General features: G+C 45.8%; 1 protein-coding gene across 1 annotated transcript in view; it reads right to left on the reverse strand.

Moving 5' to 3' along the window:
• RYR3 (ryanodine receptor 3) overlaps window positions 1–25,845 on the reverse strand; it is a 366,436-nt gene that overhangs the window by 185,118 nt on the left and 155,473 nt on the right. Inside the window, 12 exon segments of the mRNA XM_023752849.1 lie at window positions 128–293; window positions 3,284–3,447; window positions 4,944–4,980; window positions 6,048–6,223; window positions 7,845–8,053; window positions 15,895–16,069; window positions 16,665–16,870; window positions 17,672–17,819; window positions 19,198–19,357; window positions 21,167–21,250; window positions 22,417–22,520; window positions 24,991–25,095. Of these exon segments, the coding sequence (XP_023608617.1) occupies window positions 128–293; window positions 3,284–3,447; window positions 4,944–4,980; window positions 6,048–6,223; window positions 7,845–8,053; window positions 15,895–16,069; window positions 16,665–16,870; window positions 17,672–17,819; window positions 19,198–19,357; window positions 21,167–21,250; window positions 22,417–22,520; window positions 24,991–25,095 (1,734 nt within the window).

The raw sequence follows: 25,845 nt of genomic DNA on the forward strand, positions 1-25,845 counted from the left end.
GTTTTCTAAGATGGCCTATGGGCCACATGGCTCATCACCTGCTGAGATGAGATGCTGAATATGGCAAGTGAGGAGCATAGACCTAAGACAGGAACGCTGCTGTCTCGGCCCCCAAAGCTGTCCCTACCTGGTAACAGGTGCCAAGTTCTCTCCCATTGGCCGAGAAGGACAACATGCCCATTGCCAGATCCACGAGGCAGCCGATCTCCAGGTCCACGTTGCTGCGACTTGATCGTTGGGAAGTGGCCACAATGTCCCCACCCCAGACCATGTAGCAGTTGCTGCGCTTCACACTAGGAGCCAAAAAGATGAAAGAAAGGCACAGAGTGGGGACTGGGGCAGTTTACAATCAGGACTCAGGGATGGACTGCCCCAGGCCTTCCCGTTTGCCCCCAGTAACTCTTTTTCTTAAACTAATTCATTTAGCTTCAAACCTCTCAGTTTAGGGATGTGGCAGTCTGTCAGGCTACTTTGGTCCAGAGAGCGGCGTAATGTTTGGGAACTGTTTCCCGGCTCAATATCACTCCAGCTTTCTGAACCAGAAAATGGGATGTTTGTATTCAGGCACAAGGAGGATACCCTCCACAGGCAAATTTATACACTGTTTAGGCATTTGGTATGTGAGGCTGGAACAAAGCTCTGGGTTTAGAGTCCTAGTCCAGTGTCAGGGCACTTGGACACTCAGGGCTGCATTCCTTAGAATGGCAGGCCTGGGCCTGGGGAGTCTTGCAGAATAGGTCACATTGGTCTCTGGTGCTCTCCCAGCTCCCTGGAGTTCTGTCCCACACTCTTCCCTAACTACCAGCTGGGGAAGAGTGCCTTTCTCAGCTAGCTGTCCACCACTCTGCAGAATGTAATCTGTATGGTAGGCACCATTATGTAGATTTAAAAGCCAACTATAATACCAAAAGCACCATCAAGTCTCCAAATCCTGGTTCCTTAATGGTAAGATTTCAAATCCTGGGTGGGTTTAGAGAAGTGGACAGGGGCAACGGTGATTCCTAAGCCCTTTGCAATGGCTGTGGGCACTGGACAGCTGACTGGGTCTCTCCTACACCCAGTCCTGGGGTATATCATCTGAGAAACCCGGTCACTTGAAGTAACACAAAGAGATTTTTCTCAGGTTAAATGAGAGAGTGAGTCTGTACCTGATGGAAGGGAAGCCCCTTGAAACATCCTATGGTCAGTCTGATTTGACCTTGGAAAGTCAAGGTTTGATTAGAATTCTCCAAGATTCTTTCCAGCTCTAGAATTCTATTACTCCCTGCCAGTGCTTCCTCTCTGACCCCCCAATCCCTTCCCCTACTGTAAATCCCTTTTGTAAGTCACTTTATGGCCACTTCCCAATGATCAGGTCTGCCCTCCTCTCTTCTGGGGCCCCCACTGGGCTGGTTCTCCAGGTGAATGCCCTTGGACAGGGCCAGTGCAAAGTGCTCCTTCAATGCATTACAGCCATTGCTAGATTTCCATAAAGGTTAAACTGCAGCCTTGTTACTACTGCTTCTAAGTGATTAGGGACTGAGTACATTGATGACTACTACAAAATTCAATTAATAATGTATTGAAGCGGTGAGAGGGTGAAGTGCCATGCTTTGGTCATATTTTAAAGGGTCCAAAATTGAAATACCAAAAAATATCTGAAGATCGACACAGTATTTCTTGTTATGTGAGACAAAGAAGTAAGAATTACTGAGCACCGACCATATACTGGGTCTTATTCCAGGTGCTAACGTGTCAGTTAGTTTTCACAATAAAAACTGTCACTGAGGCTCAGATAAATCATGGCCAGTAAGGCAGAGCCAGCAAACTAGAGCAATAAACCCAACTGGGATGGGCACGTCTGCCTTTTGATTTTCTGTTTGAAAAGGAAAGTGTGGACTGTCAATGACTTTCACATACTTTCCTTGCCAACCTGAACTGGGTGTTGCTTATAGCATCTACTCTGGGCCTTATTACATGATAGATGTTCAGTAATAGTAATAGAAGCAGTTAATGTCTATTGACTGCATGGGCTATTGCACTATTCTAGGCTTTTTTCTATGTATTATCTCTTCCAATCCTCACAATACTCTTTAGCAGCAATTTTCAACCCTTTTCATCTCATGTCGTACATAAACCAATTACTAAAATTCTGCAGCACACTGAAAAATATATCATTTTTTTGCCCATCTGACAAAAATATAGGTATAATTTTGATTCATTCGCACCAGACGGCCATTGTTGTGTTGGCTGTCATTTTTCTATTTGACAATCTAAGGGGAAAGAGGCTAGTGTCCCTGACTAAACAGTAAGATATTGCATGTTTTAAAAAATCCATGTAGCACACTGATGTGGCACACTGGCTGAAAATCGCTGCTCTATAAGGCTGGCACTATTATTCTCATTTTACAGACAAGGAAATTGAGCCCAGGGAGGTTAGTGACTGGCTCCAAGTCACACTTCTAGTCAGTACTGGAACCCAGTTTAAAATACAGGCAGTTTGCTCTCAGAGTCTGTGCTCTTAACCACCTGCCCGCAGCGGTCCTCCTGACATAGCGCTTGTACCTGACCACTCGTCTTTGATGAGCCAGTAGCTTCTAAAAAGCACTCACTGCAGAAACATTCCTGACTTTGTAGGGCTAGAGGGCAGCTTGAAAAACAACTTTGTGTATCTCTACACGTCTGCCTGGGGAAAGACTCCATCCACTCTCAGGTGGAAACAAGACATGGTCTCCTGGGTCACCTCTGGCCACAGCTGGCCAAGGCTGCTCTCTCTGGAGGCGGTGCCAGTGGACCGGTGGGAGGATGTGGGTGTGCCTAAAATGTGTTTTCCCTGAAGATCCCTAACTTTTACTCAGTGGTTATTAGTCATGAATTTGCAGTGTCTCTTTGATGTTCTTCGGGCTTTCAGCCGTGACACACTTTTGGGATGAGGAGTCCTGACTTGATCGGTTGCTGTGTGATGTGGTGCATCATTTTCTTCTGAAGCGACTTCTCTCAAGCACGCAGGGATGTTTCTCTGTGTTGTTCTGTTGTAGAAATCGGGCTTGCCCAGAAACCAGGGAGGAGTCTGAAATGGAGCTCAGACCTCCCAATTGTGCACCTGTATCTCCCATCCCTGGGTCATGTTTTATAGACATGACGAAATGACCCACGATTTTCACTAATAACATGCCTCCACCATAGTACCCACCCCCACCTGTTTACTTAAGGGTTTTAAGCCTGTGCTTCATTTCCCCTCCTTAATAGATGCTGAATGTTTCCTTCTTTTGGGTTGTCGGGGGTAAGTGAGGAGCCCCCTTACCTTTCGTGGACCCGGCCTCTTTCATCCCCCAGAGTAACAGTCACTGTACAGTTTTTATTCAGGTCAAACTTTTCACTGTAGAAGTGATAGTCCGGAGTCACCCATCCGACCCAGACGCAGGAGGGGTCTTGTCCGGCAAAGATGCGGATGGCGTAGTAGCATTGCTGGAGAGAGACCACAGACCAGACGAGTGAGTGGCCCTCAGGGAAGCGTGATCAGGAAGCAGGAATAGCGCTGCAGCCCATTGGTTGAGGGTCACTGCACTGCACTCTCACTTGGAGGAAGGCCTGGCTAGCGTTTGGCTTCCTTATTTGTCTCTTGTCTGTTTGGCTTGAGCATCTACCACCCTTTACTCAGAAGATGCTGCTGGGAAATAAGTGGCAGCCACTCAGAGTGGCCAGCACAGGACCTCAACCCTCTCCTGGGCACTGACTTTGCCCCGAGAGAAGAAACAGTCAAGGCTCAGAGAACCCCTGCTACACTTTTCACTTTTACAAAGAAATCCAGGGCATTTTTTGGGGGCAAGTCTTGAAAAAGATGCTATGAAATAAAGCCCCTAGAGTGGCCAAACATGCTTTATGTGGTCGGCAGGCTCATCGACACAGCAGTTCTTGGCGGATGCCATAACCATTTGTGAAGTGTATCCCTATGTTATAACATAACTAAAGCTTTAAGGTAAGTGATTCCTTCACCATGTTCCTTATGAAACTGAGCACATTCATTCTTAATGAAGTTACTTCTATTCATCGTCTTATCCTCTTTTTTTTAACTGGAAGATAAAAGGGTAAGCCAGTCAGAGCTGGGCTTCAATCTTGGCACTGGCAGCTATTAATCCTGGGACCCTGGACAAGTCCTTTGTCCTTTCTGTGTCTCAGGATATATGATGTTGCCCATCTCGCAAGGCTGCTGTGGGCATTAAGTGGGAAGGTGGCGCAATGTGCCCAGCGCAGTGCCCTGCACATTCTAAGTGTGTGGCCGCGGCAGCAAGAATCCTCTTCCCAATGGCAGTTGACCTATGAACTCAGGATGTAGGGCCACATAATAGAAGGGGTGACATGAATTTCTTTAAAAAATGTTTTTTGTTTTTTTTTTTTGGTCAGGTGCTAAAAGAAGAATGAGAGAGTGTGAGAGAGAGAAATTAGGAAGTGTTGCTCCCTGACTACTATCTAGCTCTAGAAAAGGGACCAAAAGCAGCCTCCATTTTTCAGGCGGGTTCCCTGGCTCCTGTTTCTCGTTTGAATGCTTTCAACATGATTCCTGGCACTGCTCAGAGAGATGGGAGAGTTGATACACAGAAGTTTACATAAAAGAGCAAAGAAAAGGATTAAATTAAGACACCGCCCCCCTCTCCCCCAAACTGACATTCATCTCCATTAGAAAGGCAGTGCTGGGCCCCTGGTGGCAAATGGGCAACAAGTACAAAATGTTGCCCAATTAGATGCTCCAGGTGGAGCTTCTGCCGCGCACTGAATCACTGTCTCTTCTCCCCCATCTGAGAAATGCCAGAGACGTGATTTGGAAGCATCAAGATGCATATTAAAAGACAGAGCAATTGGCAATTACAGAGGATCTCTAGACAGATCATTGCTAGGAGGGGCATATTACCAGGCACAGCAAAGACTCAAATAATTAAAACCATAATTTGAGCACATTTACTTACTGTTGTTGTTTGAGAGAGTAGTTCTTGCATCTGTTTCCTGGAGGGAAGATAAAATCTGTGTTTTAGTTATTCGGCTGTAGAGAGAATTCCACAATTCTGACAGGCAATTGATCTCCCTTTAATGATGAAGGTGAGTTTAGGGAACTATTTCCTATACACCAGTGATCCCAACTGGTCTTGGGATGTGTTCATTTGTAACCTGCCACCACAAGCCAGGGCTATGACTTCCAACTCCTGTAAAAAGATTGGGGCTGAGGGTGTTGAAAAGATTGTAATAATGTGTGTGGGGATACCTCTGGATATATTCTCCTGTTCTCTCAAGTAGACAGCGAAACTCTAGAGAAAACGTGGACAACACAGCTCCAAACAGCAGACAAACATCAACGATTAAAAATAGACATTGCGCCGAAACCGGTTTGGCTCAGTGGATAGAGCGTCGGCTTGCGGACTCAAGGGTCCCGGGTTCGATCCCGGTCAAGGGCATATACCTGGGTTGCGGGCACATCCCCAGTAGATGTGCAGGAGGCGGCTGATCGATGTTTCTAACTCTCTCTCTCCCTTCCTCTCTGTAAAAAATCAATAAAATATATTAAAAAAAAATAGACATTGAAAGAAATAAAGACGGCAAGGAATATACTCCTTATCAGGGAGGGAGAAGTCACTCACTCATGAGTCACATGGCTTCTGGGCTGGACACCGACTATAGTTACGCAAAGAAGGTGGGGTTTGCCTCCAGAAGCTTCTAATTTCACACAAAGGCAACAACAACTGCAGCCTCTCCTTTTACTCCAAAAGCATAGTCATTTAGCCTGCAAGGAGGCCAGGGACTCAGAAGGCTTGAGAAGAACAGAGGCATTTCCACTAGAGGTGACTCTGTTTAGCTTGATTGGCTCCCCTAATTATGCATTGCACACACACACACATGTGTATGCACAAGTGGGTATATACATTCAAATCCCCATTTCTTTACCTAACCGAGAGCAAAGGGAATCCTAACCACAGAGTTCTAGACATGCTGAGGTAGAGTAAGAAACAGACAGACAGAAAGCCAACTTTACAACAGACGTGATGAGCACCTCTGAGGGCTGGAGGCCTGGCCCTCACCTTTTCTGGAAAGCATCACTGTCCAGGCAGGGGCTGTGGGTGAAGGAGGAGTGGCACTCGACGGGCATGCTCAGGCGGAGGTAGATCATGCTGGCATCGCTATTCTGTGTGCCAAATGTCTTGTGGGTCACCTTGAGGCACGGAGGGCTGTCCATGGTGCTGTCGATCCTCATGACCTGGAAACACCATGGGTCCTTTATGTGATGCACTCACACGAGCCTTACCTTGACTCTGTCCCTCCTTCCCTCACTGACATTACATATGTCAAGACTTTCTGTGAATGATAAAAGTTGTGACTAGTGATGACCAAACCATTATTCTCATCATTACTTGGACCTTGCCCAATAGAAAAATAACAGATCTTCCTCTGACTGGAGAACTTAGAGATTTAAACACCTCTACTGGGTTTTCTGCAAGGTCAAGGGTGGAGAACAGGTGCAAGATGGGGGGGGGGCAGTCTCTGCGTAATGCCCCATGGTGTCCACTGAGGCTGACCTTTCAGGTTAGGGGGCAAGTGGCTAAAGAAAACCTTCCCGAAGATTCCCGTTGTCAGTGGGCATGAGAATGTCTAGGGGAGAGGACAATGGGGAGCCCAAAGCTCATGAAGAAAATCACAGCTCCCTTGGAGGTGCTGTCTCCCATCTGTGCATTTCCCATCTCTGCCACAGTCACAGCCTGAGCACTGAGGTTCACCAAGGCTTCTCTAAACACCGAGGACATTCCCAGCACCAGGGCATGAATATCGCAGGGAAAGGGGTTAGAGGAAGAAAGATCAAAAATAAATTTTAAAAATGTGTATGTGTTGGTGTGTGTGTGTGGGGGGGCATTGGGGAGGAAGAGAAAGTAAAATGGGACTTATAATAATAATGTCCTCAGGACCCAAGCATTTCTCCCCACATTCTAGAGACTAGTTTTTATCCTGTGGTCTATGGATGTACTTAACATTTTTTGTGCCGTTTGTAGATTTTTCTTCATGGAGGGTCTCTAAATCCCATCCGTTTGTGAGCCAGCTTTCTAAAGCAATGGCCAGGTAGGAATCTGAGAGAGAAACCTCTCCACTGTGTAAGACTGTGGGGAAAAGTGGGGGGTTGAGAATTGATGCTTGTTGAATTTAGATCGGAAGGTGAGCTAAGGGAACTTACAGTTAGGTAGAAGCAAGCCACTCAGTCTAATGCTTCCATGGAGCTGATCTGTCTGACTTTCAACCAGTACTCTCTCCCGCCCCCGCCCAAATCATAAAAAAACCATGGCGGGCACAGGCAAAACGGAGGCAAAAAGATGTAGAATCAGAACCCAAATCAGGCTCCTTATAATCTTTGGCTCCGCTCAGCCTCCCTACAAGATGCCAGCATCATAATCAATGACTATGCCTCAGCTTAAAATGCTGGAAATGGTTCTGGAGAAGTTAAATCCGTTTATGAGCAGAGGAGAAGCATGTCCAGGACATCGTAACAGGCACTGACCTTTTTAAGGAAAACGACATTTAAGGTCTCTGAATACTGTATTACTATGACAATGGCAATCCAGGGATGCCTGGAGAAAACACAGTGGCCCAAAGGCTTGGAGCCTGAGCTGTAAAGGGTATGTCTGCAAGACGGTTGCCATCTGTAAGATGCCACTGAGCTGCCCCAATTAAGGTGTCTGCAACGACAGCTCTGCGGGCCAGCAAGGAGGAGGCTGGTAAGCAGCCAGGGCATGGGCTTAGGTAAGCAGCTGCCCTGTGCCAGGGGCATTAGCAGGAGCTTAGTGCCTTGGCCCATGTGCCCTGCCAGGTTCGCCCATGATGTGTAACATTACCTCTATCTGGGGATGATCCTTCGGCACGTTGACAAACGTTGGGAGGCGCTTGCTGAACCACATTGCAACATCTCGGTTCATGTTGACAGCAAAAGGCTCAAAGCCCTCTTGGAGGCCGCACATGGTATAAAACTTGAAGGTACTGGCGTCCATCCCGAGATTCATGCGGCCGATCTGAGACAGCCCCAGAGAGCAGATGGGCACAAAGCCTGCAGAATGGCGAATGAGAGCCCTGCCTCAACCCGCAGTCCCATCCCAGGACTGTGAGGAAGTCTGACCTTTGCCTCCTTAACAGCTTTGAGTCCCGGCCAGAAAGATGGGACCCCACCCTTTGTCTTTCTTCCTGGCAGGTAAATGGAACAACAGGAGGCACATGGAGGTGATGGCTGCCGTGGGGTATGTGGGAAGGAAAAGTAATTTGGTTCAAAATAATTTGGGGGAAAAACAATCATCCAGCCAAGATTCTTCTTAAAGTGTAAATAAACATAAGCCAGAAAAGTAAAACCAATAAGAGAAAAAGTAAAATTCTTTATCTATGTCTTAGTTGAAACTGCTGTTGGGCCCTGGGAAATTTTAAATATTGCCCTAAACAGAACAGCATGAGAAACCTAAAGAAGGACTTGGTGCAAACACCTCACTTTTTCTAGGCCTCAGCATATTCCCCAGGAAATAAGAGCGCTGATGGTTTCCCCAATCCCAGAGTACGATTCTGAGAAGTTTCAAATGCTGACACTATGCCTCTGTTTACGAAGCACAGTTTCCAGTCCCCCTCCCGTCCCCCGTCCTCCTAGCTACTGAGATGGTCCCCGCCTGAACAGGAAGGCATAATTTTTGAGCAGGAGCTGTGGAAAACTCTCTTCCCTCCTACATGTCTCTTCTCTCCAAGCTCACATCAATTAAAAACACTGCCAAATAGGCCAAAGCAGAAGTTTAAATTGCTTGGTGTTCTTCTTTGTGGGTATTTATAAATCATAATTGTGGACCAATAAATCAGCAGAGCTGGGAAAGCACTCATTATCCTGGGTTTGGGAGGACTTGGGAGGCAGGCGACCAAGAGTGCTCAGAGGGAGGAAGGGCTCTAGCCCCACAAAGGAAATTGGTGTCCCTGCTAGGACAGGGATGTTTATTTAAGGGGAAATTTAAAAGCCAATTTTGTTAGCATTTATATCCAACAGTAAGAGCAGTTCCATTTCCATTGTAGAGACTGGGGCCAAAATGTGCTCCTCAGAGCACAGGTGCTTATACACTGTTACCTAAGCCACAGAGTTCTATGTAAATCAGTGAAGTAAGTGAGAAGTAAATCCCTCACAAACTAAGTTGGTTGCTTTCAGAAACTATAAACTTTTTTAGGACACTATTTAATACTGTTTAAGTCATTTCTAAATAAAGCGAGCTTTAATGCAATCCTAGCAGAGCGAGGGTGATGTCTATATAGAGATTGTCCTCTCAGGGCCACCAAGGATTGAGAGTAGGTGGTGGCCATGGCTCTCAGGAAGGTAGACAGGCCAATCAGACCTGCACCATTCACACACCCTCCCAGGCACTGCTGTGCTTCTGGCATTTTTGCACTAGGGGGTCTGATAGGTGAAACCATCTCCTTTCTATGACAGAGATTTTTATACATAAGGGACCTTTGGAAATCTGACTCCAGTGTGCAGTAAGGATGCTTATTAGCAAAATTCTTGTCCCTGCTGGGACAGAGGCCTGGCGATGTGCTATGAGAAGATGTGAAGGAGGGAGAAGAAACTGCCCTGATCCCACGGATTATGGATATGAAAATGGCAAATGGACTAGAGGAGAGTTCATCCCTACTCCCAAGACAGTGTTTTGGTCTTAGATGGGGGCAGGAAACTACCACCACCTGGAGCCATGATCATAAAGTGTTTCAGCCTGATGTGAGCAGAGATAGGACGTCTTAAGAAAATCCCTCTTTTCCTTTCTTGTCTACTAACGTGGATGGTGGAATAAATGAGCAACAGGTATAAAAGCCTGAGTGGGAAGAAGCAGAGATGAGGACTTCTGAATAACTCAGGTCAGACGAATAACTTCCTAGTCACAGTCACGTGACAATGTAAGATGCATGCAGAAGGGCAGAAAGGAATATTAGAATGGGGCCTTTTTTCTATAGAACTTGGGCTCCTCGTCATCCCTAGGCCATGAGTAGAAGAAACAGCACTCTACTGGGGATAAAACTGAAGACTTGAGGAGGTAATGGACTTGACCAAGGTCATGAGAAGGGCAAGTGACAACACAGGACAAGATCCAACACCCTCTGACTCATAGTTCAGCTGCCAGTCAGTGTGCAAGAGCGGGAGTGATTATAGGGACATAATGCAAACAGCAGTTCTGTGCCAGGGCAGGGAGCTGCACTCTTTACAGAGTAAAGTGTGGTCCCTACAGGGCAGGAGCCCTCTTTACAGGGGAGAGTGCAACACTGCACGAGAAGAGGTGCGGGAATAGAAATCATAGAGGTGAAAGCAATGGGTGGGAAAGAGTGCCGGTACTTCCTGGGGGCTAAGTGGGCACAGCTGGGACAGCTCTTTAAAGCTGCAGCAGAGAAGCTAAATTCAAACCTTAAGTCAGAAAAGAGAGAAACTAGAAAGGACTGAGAGCAGAGACAAATCTTTATAAGGCACCAGCACTTTCTCCTAGGGCAAAATACTTGATAACCAGCTATATTAGATCAGCTCCCTCCACCTGGTGGAGAGGCTCCAATTAATGATCTATCCACATCTACAACTTATTTATTTGAGGCATTAACACTTTATATACCTTTATAACTCTTCATGATAGAAAAGGGGAACAATGACAATAAAGCACAATAGATGATATTTATCAAGTACTTTCTAAGCACTGGGTTTAGGGCTCTAGAGGTTTATCTCATTATTATCCCCATTTTACAGATGCAGAAACTAAGGCTCAGCAGGTTGAATGACTTGCTGGAGGTCTGTCACCTAGGAAGCTGCAGAGCCAGCACATGGACAAGTCAGCCTGAAGCACAGTCCAGAGCAAGCAGTGGGGACTGAAGCTAGGCTGTTTGCTTTCTAATTCTTATCTACAGCGACTTGATTTGCGACTAAGTCTTCCTTCACTTTTCAAGCAATTTTCCTACGTGTCATGTAGTTGCCCAGTGTGCCTATAGAGCAGGCAGCCTGAGATCCATGACCACAAGACCTAGGACTGAAGACAGCAGACAGCTTAGAAGAAAAGGGCTGTCACAGCTGGCCACGTGGCTCCTTGGAGTTGACCTGGATAAAGAAGTTCCATTTGGTAAGGCCACGGGGCAGTACTATGAGCACTGACTCTTCTAAGCACTTAACCCACAGCTACAAATGAGACAAAAAAAGCAAGATGGACAACTAAAGGGGGACAGAAATACCCTTCCCTCTTTGAAGAGGTGTGAGGAGAAAATTTGCAGATGGCATTACCTTGAACCAAGATGTGCATAGACTTCTTGTTCCAGGAAGGGAACGACAGGAACACCTGCGCTTGAGTCCTAGGGATGATCCCAGTTTCTGACACACTTTGTATCACAGGCTTCATACTGACTTTGTGACTAGGGACGGGGGTAGCCAGGAAGTCATCTTTTTATAACTCAGGAGCTTGGAAGGAAACCAGTTCTCTAGAAAACCCAAACCCCGAATCATTTTTAACCCATTTCAATCTGATGAAAGACATGAGAGCAAATCACCACCAGTCATGGAAAAACAGATCTTGGAGAGAAGTGGTTAGATGACTGCCCAGACCATTCCTGGGGTGTTTCTGGCATCTCAGCCCAACAGCACATGTGTTACCCAATACTTTTCATTTCCCACTAAGCTTCATGAAGATGGATTTGAGGGATAGCACTGTTTGTCACAAGCCTTGCAGAAAACACAGGAAACAAAAGGCGTGTTTGCCCTGCCACAGCCACTCTCTGAAGCACGGCACCCATCAGTGGAAAGAATGGCAGGGGACCCTTGGTACCAACGTGTTTGCATGCAGGTGGCAGTGACACTTCTGGCAAGTACGTTTCATCTGCTGCCTATGGAAGAGCTGCCAGCAGAGTTGGGGGAGCTATTAAACCCTGACAGGCTGATGGCGGGAACAGCCCAGGAGGCTGCCCCTCAGACCCCAAAGCTGCAACAGGAGCAGGATGTCCCCCAGGGAGTGCCTGGCAGAGAGGCCGGACAGGAGACTGGCACAGAAGCCTCTTCTAGATGTTACATTCTGAGGTCTGGCAGGATGATCAGGATTTTATCTTCCTTCCCTTTAAACGGAATAAAAGAGAAGGCTAATAGCAAAGGTTTCACCATGGAAGCTGCTGAGCTTTCAGATGCCTTCAGGTGACAACAGTAAGAGCTGTGATGGTCCAGGCCAGCGAGGGGGTCAGGAACAATGATTAGAAAAACTCTAATGAGGCAGATAAGAGTATTATCATCTACGACCCAGAAGAGGACAGAGATAAGGATTTATAAATAACCCAGAGAAAAAAGTAGCCATGAATTTTAATGTCTGCCCCCATTCCTTCTCTCAAAGGACTAAAAACTTCCCACAGCACAACTCCCGCTGGGATAATGGCCCAAATCAAGGCCAGGAGGCTGGCGACCAGAACACAAACACATAGGGGACTTTGCTTTCTGGGGGCTACAATGCACAAAGCATTGTGTTTTGTCTGCAACAAATGCTTTTCCTAGCAGCTCCAGGCGAGAACTGCTGCCTCTTTCCACTTTAAACAGCAAACAGAGAGATGCTGTATGATTATTCTAGGCCGCTGTGCTATTGTTATCAAAGAATGGCATGCAGTCCTTTTCAACTGCCCTTCCTGAGCCAACACAGAGCTAACCGAAAGAGCCTTCCAATTATCTTGTCTCTGTTATTAAAGTGTGATATGATACTAAAGTATAATGTGTTAACATAATACAGTATAATTCTATTATAAAACTGCTTCCTAGTAATAGACTTTGTTGTTATTCTGAAGGTCAAATCATGTCCCTGCACACACAAAGCCTACGAGACATCTTTTTCATTACAACAGATGATCTCTAAAAGCAGAGCTATCCTAATATATCCTCCTATTTTATAGTATTCCTCTGCTCAAACCCTATAGCAGCCCCACCCTCCATGTCTTAGAGAAGGAAGTCGAAGGGTGCTTGGTCCAGATTGAAAAGATGGAGTCTTGGTATTTGAGGCTAAAATCTGCACCTTGTCTATCTTTCCAGTTTCGTCTTCCATAAATTCCACATGCAAATCTTCCAAACTGTCTCGCCCTTTCCTGCAGTTTCCCAAGTCCACAGCCATTCTCTAGTTATATCCTCTGAGTGGAGTACCCTTCCCCTGAGAGGTAGACACCTCAGATTCTTTAATGCTCAATGTCAATCCCATTCCTATAGAATTCTCATTCTGTATTAGTCATTCATAACCTATGGCTTTGCATTGTTATTTTTTCATATTATTGATTTTGTTTTTAATTACTCAAGAAAAGCTCCTCCCCCCACCCCCCCATTGATTTTTAGAAAGAGTGGAGGGAAGGGGTAGAGACAGAGAGAGAGAAAAATCAATGTAAAAGAGACACATTGATTAGTTGCCTCCCGCACGTGCCCCACCGGGGCCAAGGAAGGAGCCTGCAACAGAGGTATGTATCCTTGACTGGAATCGAACCCAAGGCCCTTCAGTCCATGGGCCGACACTCTAACCACTGAGCAAAACTGGCTAGGGCAAAAGCGTCTTTTTTATAAGAAAATTAGTTTTCTGATTCTGTGCTTGTGTCTTCACATTCACAATGATTGCTCCTCACTATGGAAAGCACACTTGATCCTGTCGCTGACACACTTAGCACACAAGGGTCCACCACCGGCCCTGCTGACACGGTTTTCCTTCTTAGACAATCTCATTAGAAAGGTAAACCATTCTATTACCAGGGGTCAGGACAGCCTCACTTTGTTTGAGACTGTATTGCAGGTCAGCCTCCGGTGGATGCCATGTCAAATGCAGGGCCATTCTGGACAGCTGTAGACACGCACCGTACCCAGAAGAGAGCATCTTATTTATTTTTACAACTGGAAAACAAATTCTTTCGGACAGGCACCACTTGCCATTCGGAGTGCTGTAGACCACTGCTTATCGGTCATTAACGTGCGTACAAACCAGAGCCTCCTGGCTGAGTGCAGTTTCTGGTTCAGCAGGTCTGGTGGGGCCTGAGTGTCTGCATTTCTAACAAGTGGGCCACATTGTAGTAGCAAGGCTTTGGACTTACAAAGTTCTCCTAACCCTGCACAACAGACAGGATTCTTAGCTCATCCTTATGTTGAGTCTAAGTCTCCCAGTTAGTCAATCTCCCCCGTTCATGCACAGGAGAGCCAGGAAAAAGTCTCCTGTCTGTGGGCCCCTCCTACCCCAGGGAGCGCCTTTCCTCAGGGAGGAGACTGAACCTCTTAGTGTTTTATTTTCTTCCACTGCCTGTGTGTGTGTGTGGGGGCTGGGTAAATATCTGTTTCCTAAGAGCAGTGTCAGAAGAGAGTGTCAGAAGAGGTCTCCTCTACATTGCCCTCACCCACCTACACATTTCCTCCCCTTTGCCTCTGAACCAGCCCACGGGCCTTGCTCTCTACTGGCAATGTCTTCCCCACACATTTCCAAAAAATAGGATTCTTTCATTAGAACTCTGATTTTAAACCTTTCAAAAGGCATTAAAATATGACCCCATCTGGCTGTAGCCATCCTGTCTTTCTAGGAAAATACATTTGACTCACAACCTTTTCATTTCCCCAAATAGGTCGCTCTCAGAAGACTCTTTAAAGCTCTTTTAGGGTACAGTTGGATATGAATGTTGCCAATAACAGGTATCTGTAAAAGTGTGAAAGTGACCTATAAAGCTAAAAGCATTCTGTAAATAAGAAATATTTGTATTATGTATACAGTTTCATATATTTCTGCTGCTCTTGCCTATGCAGTCTTATATTCTTTTAGCTTTGTCAGTAGGGGCTACTATTTCTTTTTGTAAAGTCTTAGACATTTAGAACTATCACGGAGCCCTAATCATTTTAGAGGGGGAAATGAGATGCACAGATGTTAAATCAAGTCAACCCAAGATGCCACAGGTGGGAACAGCAGAGGCAGGGGGAGAGCTCAGGTCTCCTGACCCAGAGCAACCTCTTCCCTCTCAGCCACTCTGCCTCTTCCTTGTCTGCAGCAGAGAGTGGCACAGCACCGGTGTGGGCACAGCAACAGTGTGCACTCAGCGGGTAGTAAGTCATTGCCGTAGGATTTTATATCTGGTGAGGATGTTGTAACTTGGCAGTTTGTCCTCTTATTCTCTGGTCTAGATGAAGAGAGAGAAGCCCAGAGAAGTTAAGCCAAGACACAGCTTGTTAGGAGGGAGTCAGCCGCCTCTCAGTCCAGTGCTCCTTCTCCTATGTGCCAACAACTTTTGTACATAGTGCAGCTCTGTAGACAGGAAATCAGAGCGCCAATTGCTCCTTTGTGCATCTAAAGCACTGCTCTGATTGTGGTCTATTGATGGACATTAATAAATGCCACTGTGCTCGGGCTTCCCAGCATGTTTGATTTTCAAAATAAATTGTATTTCATTCAAGGGAACAGCTAAGTTGAACTTTAGTGTTTCAATGGTTCTCATCAAAGCATCAAGTTCAATTACACAAACATGCAGACTGACAATTTAAATCATAATAAAAGGATAATTCTTTAATTCATTGACTTTTCTATTCTGCCAGGGACATTAGTCCACATGCAATTAGCATTTCATCTGTAACACCAGGAACCCTGGGGAAATTTAAAATGCCAAGGAACAGACCAGGGAATTAGAGGAAAGCTTCTTAATCAATCTACCTGGAAGTTTAGCACTTATTTTTATGCTGTACATAGCAACTATCCTCATTATTTATCTTGATTTCTTCAATCATGATAGTAAAAGGCTAGTTTTCACCAGCAGGGTTTCAAATATGCAAAAGACAGTGCATTCTAAATAAGGAGGTAGACGAGTTCACCCAGCTCTCCCTGGATTTTCCTACAACTCATGGAGTTGGAATGAAGGGAAAGGTGGTCGATTTACCATTCTCAATCTCGTAATCTGCGAAGGCAAGTTCTGAGCCTTTGTTGGTGATTAGCAGCTCCCCATTCAGTGTGAAGATCATGGAAGCATCATCCAGGTTAATCATACATCCAACCACATCTCCTGGCTGCCAGGTACGTCCAAAATACCCACTCCCTTGATGCCAACGCTGCCCCTAGGAGACAAGATCCCAGAGCTCAGAGTAATGGAGGTCCTAGAAGCAGCCCCCAAGCAGCTAGAGAAATGACCAAAGGAGCAATTTCTCCTAACTGGTAGTGGTTCCAGGTTTCTACAAGGCACTCACCTCTCTACCAAGGCCAAATCACAGGGAGGAGTGATCTATCTTACAGATGAATGAAACTGAGATACATAAGGCTCATCAGAAAAGGTGGCCCAACTTTCCCAATACCTAGTCAGCTATGACAATAAGCAGGCCTCCCTCTAAGGCAAAGTGGTAAGACTTTCACAGATACTGGCTGCATAGTGTTCTGTGAACCTCTTCTGGAGTAGAGGCACTGGGGTGAGGGACAAGGGCAGATGTGCAGGTGATTACAGGAAGAACTTGGGTGTACAGTCCTCCCCTTCACCAGAGCAAAGAGCAAAATGATAATCACTAGGTAATAATCTAATAGTAGTTTAAATTAACCAGGGGTGGTGGCCACTGATTTTGAAGCCAGAGACTCAGACACTCAGTACTTTCAACTTCCAGCGAAGTGTTTGGAGAAAGAAAAACCTTGGGCTGAGGATGTGTGGACACTCTCCAGACTCACCCTGCTGCCTTCAAACACAAAGGCTTGGTCATCAGCGCCCAGCTCAACATCAGGCCGACAGCCTGGTCTGGCCCAGCCCACACGCATGTCTCCTCCGGTCACCACCTCAAACTCAAAATACCACTTTCCAGATCTCACTGCATAAGACCGCTCTACCCGGAAGAATCGGATCTTGTCTATGCTGACTTTCTCCACAGCTGGGTCAGCTATCATGAGAAGGAAGGTGAGTTGAGGGTGCAGAAGGGAGAGAGAGAAAACACAAAACTTTATTAATTAGGTAGCATTCCCTGAAAGAATTTGAAAACAATGAAGACTGATATAATATAATCACTGAGCAATTATTTTGTAGTAGATCCTTTAGAGAATGTATCTCAGATTTTCCTAGCAACAACCCTAGGAGGACATTTTACAGAGGAAAAACTGGGACTCAGAGAGGTTAATAAATCACTTGTTCAATGTCACAGAGCCAATAAATCAAGAAGAGCAAGGATTTGAACCCAGGTCTGTCTTACCCCAAACCCATACCTGTAACCACTTGTAATACTGCTCCAGTGGCCTGGCACATCCTGGGGTATGGGATGACAATGACATGGTCATAAATTATAATCTGGTGATTTTAATCAGTGAGAGAATTTCATTTAGGCATGAGATTACTTGGTCCAAAAGTAAGCTGATATTTAACATGTTTGGAAAATAAAAGAAATGAAGGTTTTGCAACCAAATAACCTGAAAAGCTCAGCTATGCTGGAGGATAATTTACTCCCTGTGGGACTGGGTCATAGATATGCTCCTCATAGACACATCAGTCAATGGGACCATGTTTTATTACCAAACATGGTTTCCCCACCCATTACCCTGCTTCTTAAAATACCCCATTTAGTTTAGTGCCCTTCAGCAACAGTATCATTTTTAATGGTACAAGTTAGATCTACTCAAAGGTAGCATCTCCCCAGAAGAGGACATGTTAAGTTAAATTGGAACCAGAATGAGCAATATCCACTCATTACCTAGTTCCTGGTCTGATGGCTCGATGTTATAGCCATAGCCAACGAATGTCCGGACAGCTTCGCGAAGGCTGTCCCTGTTTGACTTCTTGGTACGCTCATCCAGTAATGTGTATGGCACCAGGCGGGGATTTCGTTTGTTCTTCAAATCCTATGCAAGGCCAGAGAAAAAAGGTTTGGAGAAAATACATTCTGTCTTTACAAATAGCTTGTCCCACTCACACATTCCCAGAAATAGTCCCTTCTTCCTTGAGTCTACTAGCTCTTCTCCCGGTGCCGGGATATTTAGCAATGCACATATTTACTACTTCTCTTCAGACTTAAATGAATATAAATGGAAGAATTTTACTTATGTTCAAAGCTAGCATTAAAGAAACATTTTTGTAATAATGCCAGGCTAGGAGTAAAATGAAGTGTCATGAAAGAGTTGGAAACCTCCATTCTCAAGGCAAGGCAGATGGGGATTTATGTAACTACCCCCCATGGAATGATCATGCTATGATTTAACTGTTAGAGCCTCCTCACAGCAGCCTCTTAACAGAGAGACATCTGTGTTCATAGAGGGACGTCAGGAAAGGTGGCAGAACTATAGTGGGTCCATTTCATTGCAGAGGCACACATTCGTATTAGAGTCCGCCTCAGTTCCTGAGGGAGGACTAAGAACATAATTGCAGTGATGGGTCATTATAAATAAATATGCTGCCTGACATGCTCTTTGAACCCTCCAATTCCCTCCTTACCATGGTTCATTCTGTAGTGGTCTTCTTGCTTCTACACATGTATAAGTTCAGAGACTCAGATATGAATGAAAATGAGTGCACACAGCTATCCCTGAACTTCCCTGACTCTAATCCTGGTATTTACCAAGATGAAGGAAGCATTTCAAGAAGAGAGTGTGCCAGATGGTTTGGAGCTGAACTCTGGCTCTAAACTCTTCCTAATTCCTTGCTGCGCCCTGGCTCTTAGGCTGCCTCCTGCTCAAGCTAAGAATCCTGGCTGCCCAGGAATCTTGGCCTGATGAACTGAAGTAAGGGGGGCACAGGATTCTGGGAAGGCTGGTTTGCCCCTCTCCTGTGTTCATGTCCCCTCCTTTTCACTCTCAGTGGTAGATACTTGAGACCATTCCAGAAATACCACTGAACTGTGATGTTGATTTGTGAGAGCCTTGGAGAATGGCAGGAAAGCTCAGTTCTCCACAAGGCATGCAGCAAGACAGGGAGGGGATGATGGCAGATGCAGCCAGTGGGCACATACACAGGGCAACACGATTGCAAGTGAACCAGACTAATAAAGGAAAGTAAGGTTGTCCTTCTACAAAACTGGAATTATGCTGGGAGTTAATGTCACTGTGATGATTATAAAGACTGTCCAGGCCCAAGATTCTAGAAATAATGAATGAGCAGAGGCAGGGAGGCCAGAATGCAAGGGAAATGCCCATTTTCCAATCTAACACCCACCAAAACAATGGCATGCTGATGGAGGATCACATCTCCTAACTTTCCCAGCAGGCCTGACCCAGCACTTCTCACCTGTTGGATGCCATAGGTCCATCCTTGTTTTATTCTGTCTTTTGCCCAGACATTATGTGCATTTTCTGCAAGCTTATCCACTAAGATTTCCTGAGAAGGTAATAGCTTCACATCAGACAAATCCAAAGGGGCTGGTTTATAGCCATTAGACATGATGTAGCTACAAGTAAACAGAAACAAATTATATTTTGAACAGATCTGTATGACTCCCCCATTCCAGATTTTAGATCAATAGCACATGGTAAGAAAACTCTGAAAACAGGGCTCCAGTCACAGCCTTTATCCTGTGGCAGAATGAATAGCTCGATTCTATTTCAAGTCAATAGATGAAGCCCCTCATCCACCATCATTTTAGTTAATGTGTGTCACAGACTCAAAGGAGACTGTTGGAGAAAGTGGATGATTAGTGCAAATCCATCCTTATTTGTAACAAAACACTTATTGCCCTACAAATAATGGGCACATTTAGCATGCTGTAACACCACCAGAAGCTCCTCCATCCTACTTTAAAACACAAAAGGTTCTAACCATACCAGCAAGGACAGGACCTTGAGCCAATGGTTTTTTATAAATCAGTAGAGAATGATTGTTCAGTCTTGGAAAGTTAAACCTTTACTTTGGGAATTAAAAAAATTATGGCACTAGAGAATCTCTGAATTTGAAGTGATCTTAGTGAGTGGTTAGGTGTCGGTCTAGGAGTCACAGCCTCAAATGTCTTTACTTTAAAGGTGACATGAAGATGAGAAAAAGAGCAGTATGAGTCCAGGTAGATGCATGTGTGAATGCAGAGGACGGGGGACACTGTAGAGTGACTCTCAGAGGAGCAGATGATCATGGCTACCTGGGAATGTGAGTCCAGAGGTGCCCATGGCTTCAGGGTCAATGAAAGCCCAGACCAGGGCCAGAACCTAAAGGTGATGACTTATAGACCAAGGCTCATGCTACTCAGGAACCTCTAAGCAGCGTGAGATTCAGGGTCTATTGTAGGCATAAGATACTGCCCCTCCTCCACCTTGTCAGGATGCCCGATCATGGGCTAGTCCAATGGTTGGCAAACTGTGGCTCGTGAGCCACACGCGGCTCTTTGGCCCCTTGAGTGTGGCCACGAAGTTTCAATCACACTGTATGTGCGCGCCTGTATGTGGTATTTTGTGGAAGAGCCACACTCAAGGGGCCGCAGTTTGCCGACCACTGGGCTAGTCAATATGCATTGATTGCTGGACACTGACTCCAGCAGCCTGGGCCAGCAGACTGCCCCTCCCGCTGCTGCCTCTTAGATGTGCTGGTCTCAGACTCTGAGAGAGGAGCTTGGGAGTTTAACAGGGAAGAAGGGGAAGAGAAGCATTTGATTAATTCTGGCAATGCTCTGGCTCCATAACTAATTATGACACCTGTGTGAATGTGTGAGCATCCAAGTCTGGCATATGAGGGAGGGCACGTGAGTGAGCCAGTGGGTGTGCCCCTGAGCACGTATCTGAATGTGTGAGCCCATGTGACTCTGAATGTGCAAGAGAGAGGAAGAGTAGTGCACATGCAGAGTTAGGGGCCAAATTAAATCTTGGCAGAGACACCCATTTTCACAAAGGATTTAGAAGGTTGGCCCAGTATCAGAGCAGTGGATCTTTGCTGTGGCTACCAATCATTTTCAGGGTCCTGTGCCAACTGCTATTTATAGACCAAACGCAACACATCCAGCCGAGAGTGCTGCATCTCTTGGCTCAAAACTAACAGTAGTAGTGTAGATCTGGGCAGAAGGAACAGAAAGAGGGAAAAGCTGGAAACACTTGTACTTTCGCAGGCTCCTGTCTAAGTGTTTCCGTGCAGCCCGAGGAACCAGAGGAGCCACCCTGAGTTGGTGTTAGCAGTACCCGGGGCTGCTATCTGTCTTCGTGCATGGGCCTGCCATCCTCCCAGTTTGAAAACCAAACTGAAGCATTGAAGTCTTGGACCATTAAAAGCAATCACCTACTTTTTGGACAGTTTGACCTTCTTGAGATCTTCTTCAGCAGCTGGGTTAACATGAGCGATGTGACACCCTAAGGCCAGGAGGGTTCTGTGATGAAACAGAGGGAAAGACTAGGCTTAGCTGCAAATAAAGGACAGCCAGAACCCTGTCCCACATCCCAGCTGATAAAAGCAGACAACTGTCATTCATTTAGATAAGGGGCTTCCCAGAGCTTTTCTGTAAAGAGCGATAGTAAATGTTTCAGCTTTGTGGGTCATGTGTCTCTGTTACTCAGCTCTGCCAGTCTAGAGCATGAAAGCATCCATGGACTATAGGCAAACCAATGAACTTGGCTTTGTTACAATAAGACTTTATAAAAATTGGTAGCCAGTCAGATTGGCCCATGGGCCATAGTTTGCCAACTCCAGATTTAGATGGTAGTAAGCATAAGAAAATTAAAAAAGTTGGTTCCTAATCCCACTTTGAGACATTTTTGAATTTACAAATTTGAATTAGAATTGTATCCTGCTTCTCTGATTCCAGGGAACAGATAGGATCGTAATGGCAATTCCGGAGTCAGCGAGTACTGACTGAGCACTCCCCGGGCAGGGCCTTGAGCTGCACTAGACACTGTGAGGTACCAGAGCTGCACCCTCAGGCAGCCTCGGGGTGATGGACAACTTCACATATATGAGCCCCGAGCACGGCACAATGACCCAGCATTGTTATGCCAACAAAACCACAGTGTCTGTTCCCTGACAACTAGAGAACAGAAATAGAATGCATAGAGAACAGGTAACAAGCACCAAAAACATTCAAGATGGGAGATACCAACTTGGGCTAAAAAATATAAAGTCTGAATTAGGCTTTTAATCATGGGTGGGATCATAGATAAGCTAAAAGTGGTTTTTAAGTGGAATTTTAGTGAATCAAACCATGTTTTGTCATTGGTTTTTAGAAACACCTTATCTTTTTTTCTTGATTTAACCTAATTGCAAAAAGCAGTTGGTCCTTTGATTCTGTTCCCCCCCCCTCTACATTTTCCCTCTCTCTGGCAAATAGCAAATGGCCTCTAAAGAAATATATATGCTAAATAACAATGGTGGATGTGTTATTCACTTTGCTAAATGCTTTTGTGGCATGAATAATCACCCTCTAATTTATCAGAATGGGTCATGTTTTCCAGGCAAAAGACATGTCTTTGAACTTTAGTTATACGGCATCAAGTCATCCACTCACTGTTTAGTCCAAATTCAATTCCACTGAGCACTCACTTTAAGGTTTCAGTTGACATTTGCAGGTTATAATTCTTCTCAGTTTCGGGCAGCTTTGAAAACTCCACAAGGCAGGGGTGTTGCCTTTTATTGTCATCCCGTATCTAGGTGACAACATAAAGAATATAATTTAAGTTCGACAGCTGGCACTGCCTTGGAAAACAGAAAAGGACACAGTGTGAAACATGGCCCAGGTAATCTCTATCAGGCAAGACAAAGACAGCTATTTGCTGATAGGCAAATAGATGATCTTCTCTCTAGTAAATGATACAGTCCTCAAGCTGCCAGTGGCTTGTGCTCTGTGCATTTGTTTCTAGCTAGTGGCTTCGGGCCTCTATCACCCCTCCTGCTTGGCCGAATTCATGGAACCGCAATGCTACTGAATGGCAGCATGCTTCAGATCATGAAGGACTACAGAAGCTGGACCAGTGCTGTCCAATAGAAATACAAGGTCAGCAACAAAGGTACCACACTTGTGATTTCAGATTTTCTAGTGGCCATATTAGAAAAGGAGAAAGAAACAGGAGAAATTAATATGAATGATGTATTTTATTTAACCCAATATATCCATCATATTGCCATTTTAATAAGTAATTAATATGAGATAATTTATTAGATATTGTATATTATTTTTCATAGTAAGTCCTCAAAATCTGGCATTTGTTATACTTACAGCACATCTCAATTCACAGTCACATTTCAAGTGCTCAGTAGCAACATATGACCTATGGCTACTGAATTAGTTAATTAATTACTTCATTCATTCAACAAATATTTGTTGAGTGTCTACTATGCGGTAGGTAATGAGCTAGATGCTAGGAGTTCAATGGTGAGCTGGGATAGCCCTAGCCCCATGAAGTAGATACAGTCTAATGGGGCAGGATGCAATAAAATAATCCTATATAATAAAAGGCTAATATGCAAATAGACCCAATGGTGGAACAACTGAACAATTGGTTGCTATGACATGCACTGACCACCAGGGGGCACGAGGGAAACATGGCAGGTGTCGGCTGCAGTGGGATGGTGGAGGTGAGTGGGGGCACCAGACCAAGGCAGGGCACTGGTCGCTGTCATCAGGGCGAGCCTCTGGTGGTTACTGAAAATTCTTTGCTCCTGTGCGCTGTGGCCCTGCCCAGCGCTCGCACCTGCTGCCAGTGCTGGCCCCACTTGCATCCACTGCTGGTGCCTGGTGATAGCCCTGATCGCTTGGCACCGTCAGTGGGTGCGAGCAGTAGCTGCTGGCCTCTATCACCCCTCAGGGCTTCTCTACCTCCACCTGCTCCTGAGGGGCTATTGGGGCTGGCAGCTGCTGCTCGCACCCGCTGTTGGCGATGGCCCCACTTGCATCCATTGCCGGCACTGGCCCTGCTCACACCTGCAGCCGGCGCTGGAGCCACTGCTTGCACCTGCTGCTGGCACCTGGCACTGGTCCCAATTTCTTGGTGCCATCAGTGGGTTTGAGCAGTGGCTGCCAGCCCCAATTGCCCCTGAGGGCTTCTCCACCTCCCCATACTCTTGAGGGGCAATTAGGGCAGCAGCCACCACTCACACCCACTGATGGCGCTGGTTCTGCTTGCACCCATTGCTGGCCGTAAGTGGGTGCAAGCAGGGCCAGCTCCGTCACTGTGTGGGAGTGATGGCAGCAGGAGCAGGGCTGCCAGCAGACAGGGTACTGGAGGCCATGGCAGGAGGGGCTAGGCAGGGTCGCAGAGGATGGGCTGAGACCTGTCCCTGTGCCCACTGCAGCCTCGCAGCCCACAGTTCTTTTACAGGTGCATGAATTCGTGCACTGGGCCCCTAGTAATAGAAATAAAGGTAAAGTTAAAATTGTGCTTAGTTCTCTACAGGAGAGGTTTGTGGTGTTATAAGAGCATACAGCAGAGAGGTGGTCAGATTCAAGGAGAATATTTTATGGTAGCTATCCCAGCATGTGTGCTAGAGTGCAGGACCCCTCGCAGTAACTAAGCTGAACCATTCATAATTTGAGACTTTCAGGGTCACAGGAAGCTTCAGAAATCACCTATACTAGTACTTCTACCTCAGACATGACCTTACAAATCGCAGAACAAAATCAATTTTCAGCCTCGGTGAAAAAAGCTTTCTTGTGAAAGAGGTTCCTTAACCTCCTCTGAGTGTCCATTAATCTAAGTGATACGTCCGAAAACCATATTAAAACAAATTCTGATTCAAGACAATGAATCAGCCTCTTTTTACCACCCATGCAGAGAGGACAACTTTCCTAAAGGAAAGGGAGATGACAGGGCTCTCAAAGAGGTACTGAGAATGGACCTCACTCGCTATTCCCTGAATAAAGGAAACCAGCATTTGGGAGTAAAAAGAGAAGTAGGTTCCTGGTTTTGTCTGTGCCGAGCTGGCCTCCCCAGCACTCCTGACAATACTAAACCAACAACCGAACAAGCCTGCTGCTGAACACAGCGGCAGCTAGACAGGTGGTAGTCCGGAGTGAGTTTAGCTTATGAGGCTCCCTTCCTCCTTCAAGTTTTTGAAGAACCCTTCCAGGTAACAAGGCAATACAACCGTCCACCTCGGCCTGGCCACTGGAACCCGTACCTTGCCAAAAGTCCAGCCAAGCTCTATTTTGTTCATTCCCCAAAGCTCGTGGATATTTTCAGCCAGTCTGTCTCGGATCTTCTCTAGGTGAGGTGGCAAAACCACCTAAAAAGAAAGGAACAAGTGTGAAGTCAGAATTACAAGAGCCAACTGTACTGAACTCTACCATAATATCTCTATGGATCAGGTGTTCTAGTTGACTCCCTACATCTAACCCAGGTTTCTTTCCGCTCTTGGCTTCCTCTCTGCGCATCTCCTCTCAGTCTTCTTTGCGGATACTGCTGTTGCGTGTTCTTTACCTGTGAATGCTTCCCTGGGCCGTATATCCCCTCTCTCCATGCTTTCTCCCTGGGAGATCTCACCTCCCCGTATATGGGTAGTCCCAAGTAAGTACACCTCCAGCCACAGTCTCTCCAGAAGTTCAAACCTATTGTTTCAACTGCCTGCAGGATTTTCCCACCAAAGTGAACTCAATATGTTATTCAAAGATAAATTCATTATCTTTCCTTTTAAACCTTTTTATCTTCCTGTTTTTTTTCCTCTCCTCTTTTTGTTAAAGGGCCTCACCATTGCTTTAAGCCTGGAAGTCATCCTAGTGTCTTCCCTCTTGGCATTACCTGTTCCCTCACCCACCTCCCCCGCCTAATCAGTCATAAAATGTCATGTTTATTCACTAAGCATATTTCTGAAGGGTTCTCTCCTCTACATCATTCCACCTCATTATTTCCTCCCTGGACCACTGTAAGAGCCTCATGATGGGTCCTTCCCACTCCCCATCAATCTATCCTCCATACTCTGGCCAGAGTGATGAGTTTATAAAAAACAAAACACATTAAAACACATTCTTCCTGCATG

The sequence above is a fragment of the Myotis lucifugus genome, unplaced genomic scaffold, assembly GCF_000147115.1.
Source record: "Myotis lucifugus unplaced genomic scaffold, Myoluc2.0 scaffold_38, whole genome shotgun sequence".
Lineage (NCBI taxonomy): Eukaryota > Metazoa > Chordata > Mammalia > Chiroptera > Vespertilionidae > Myotis > Myotis lucifugus.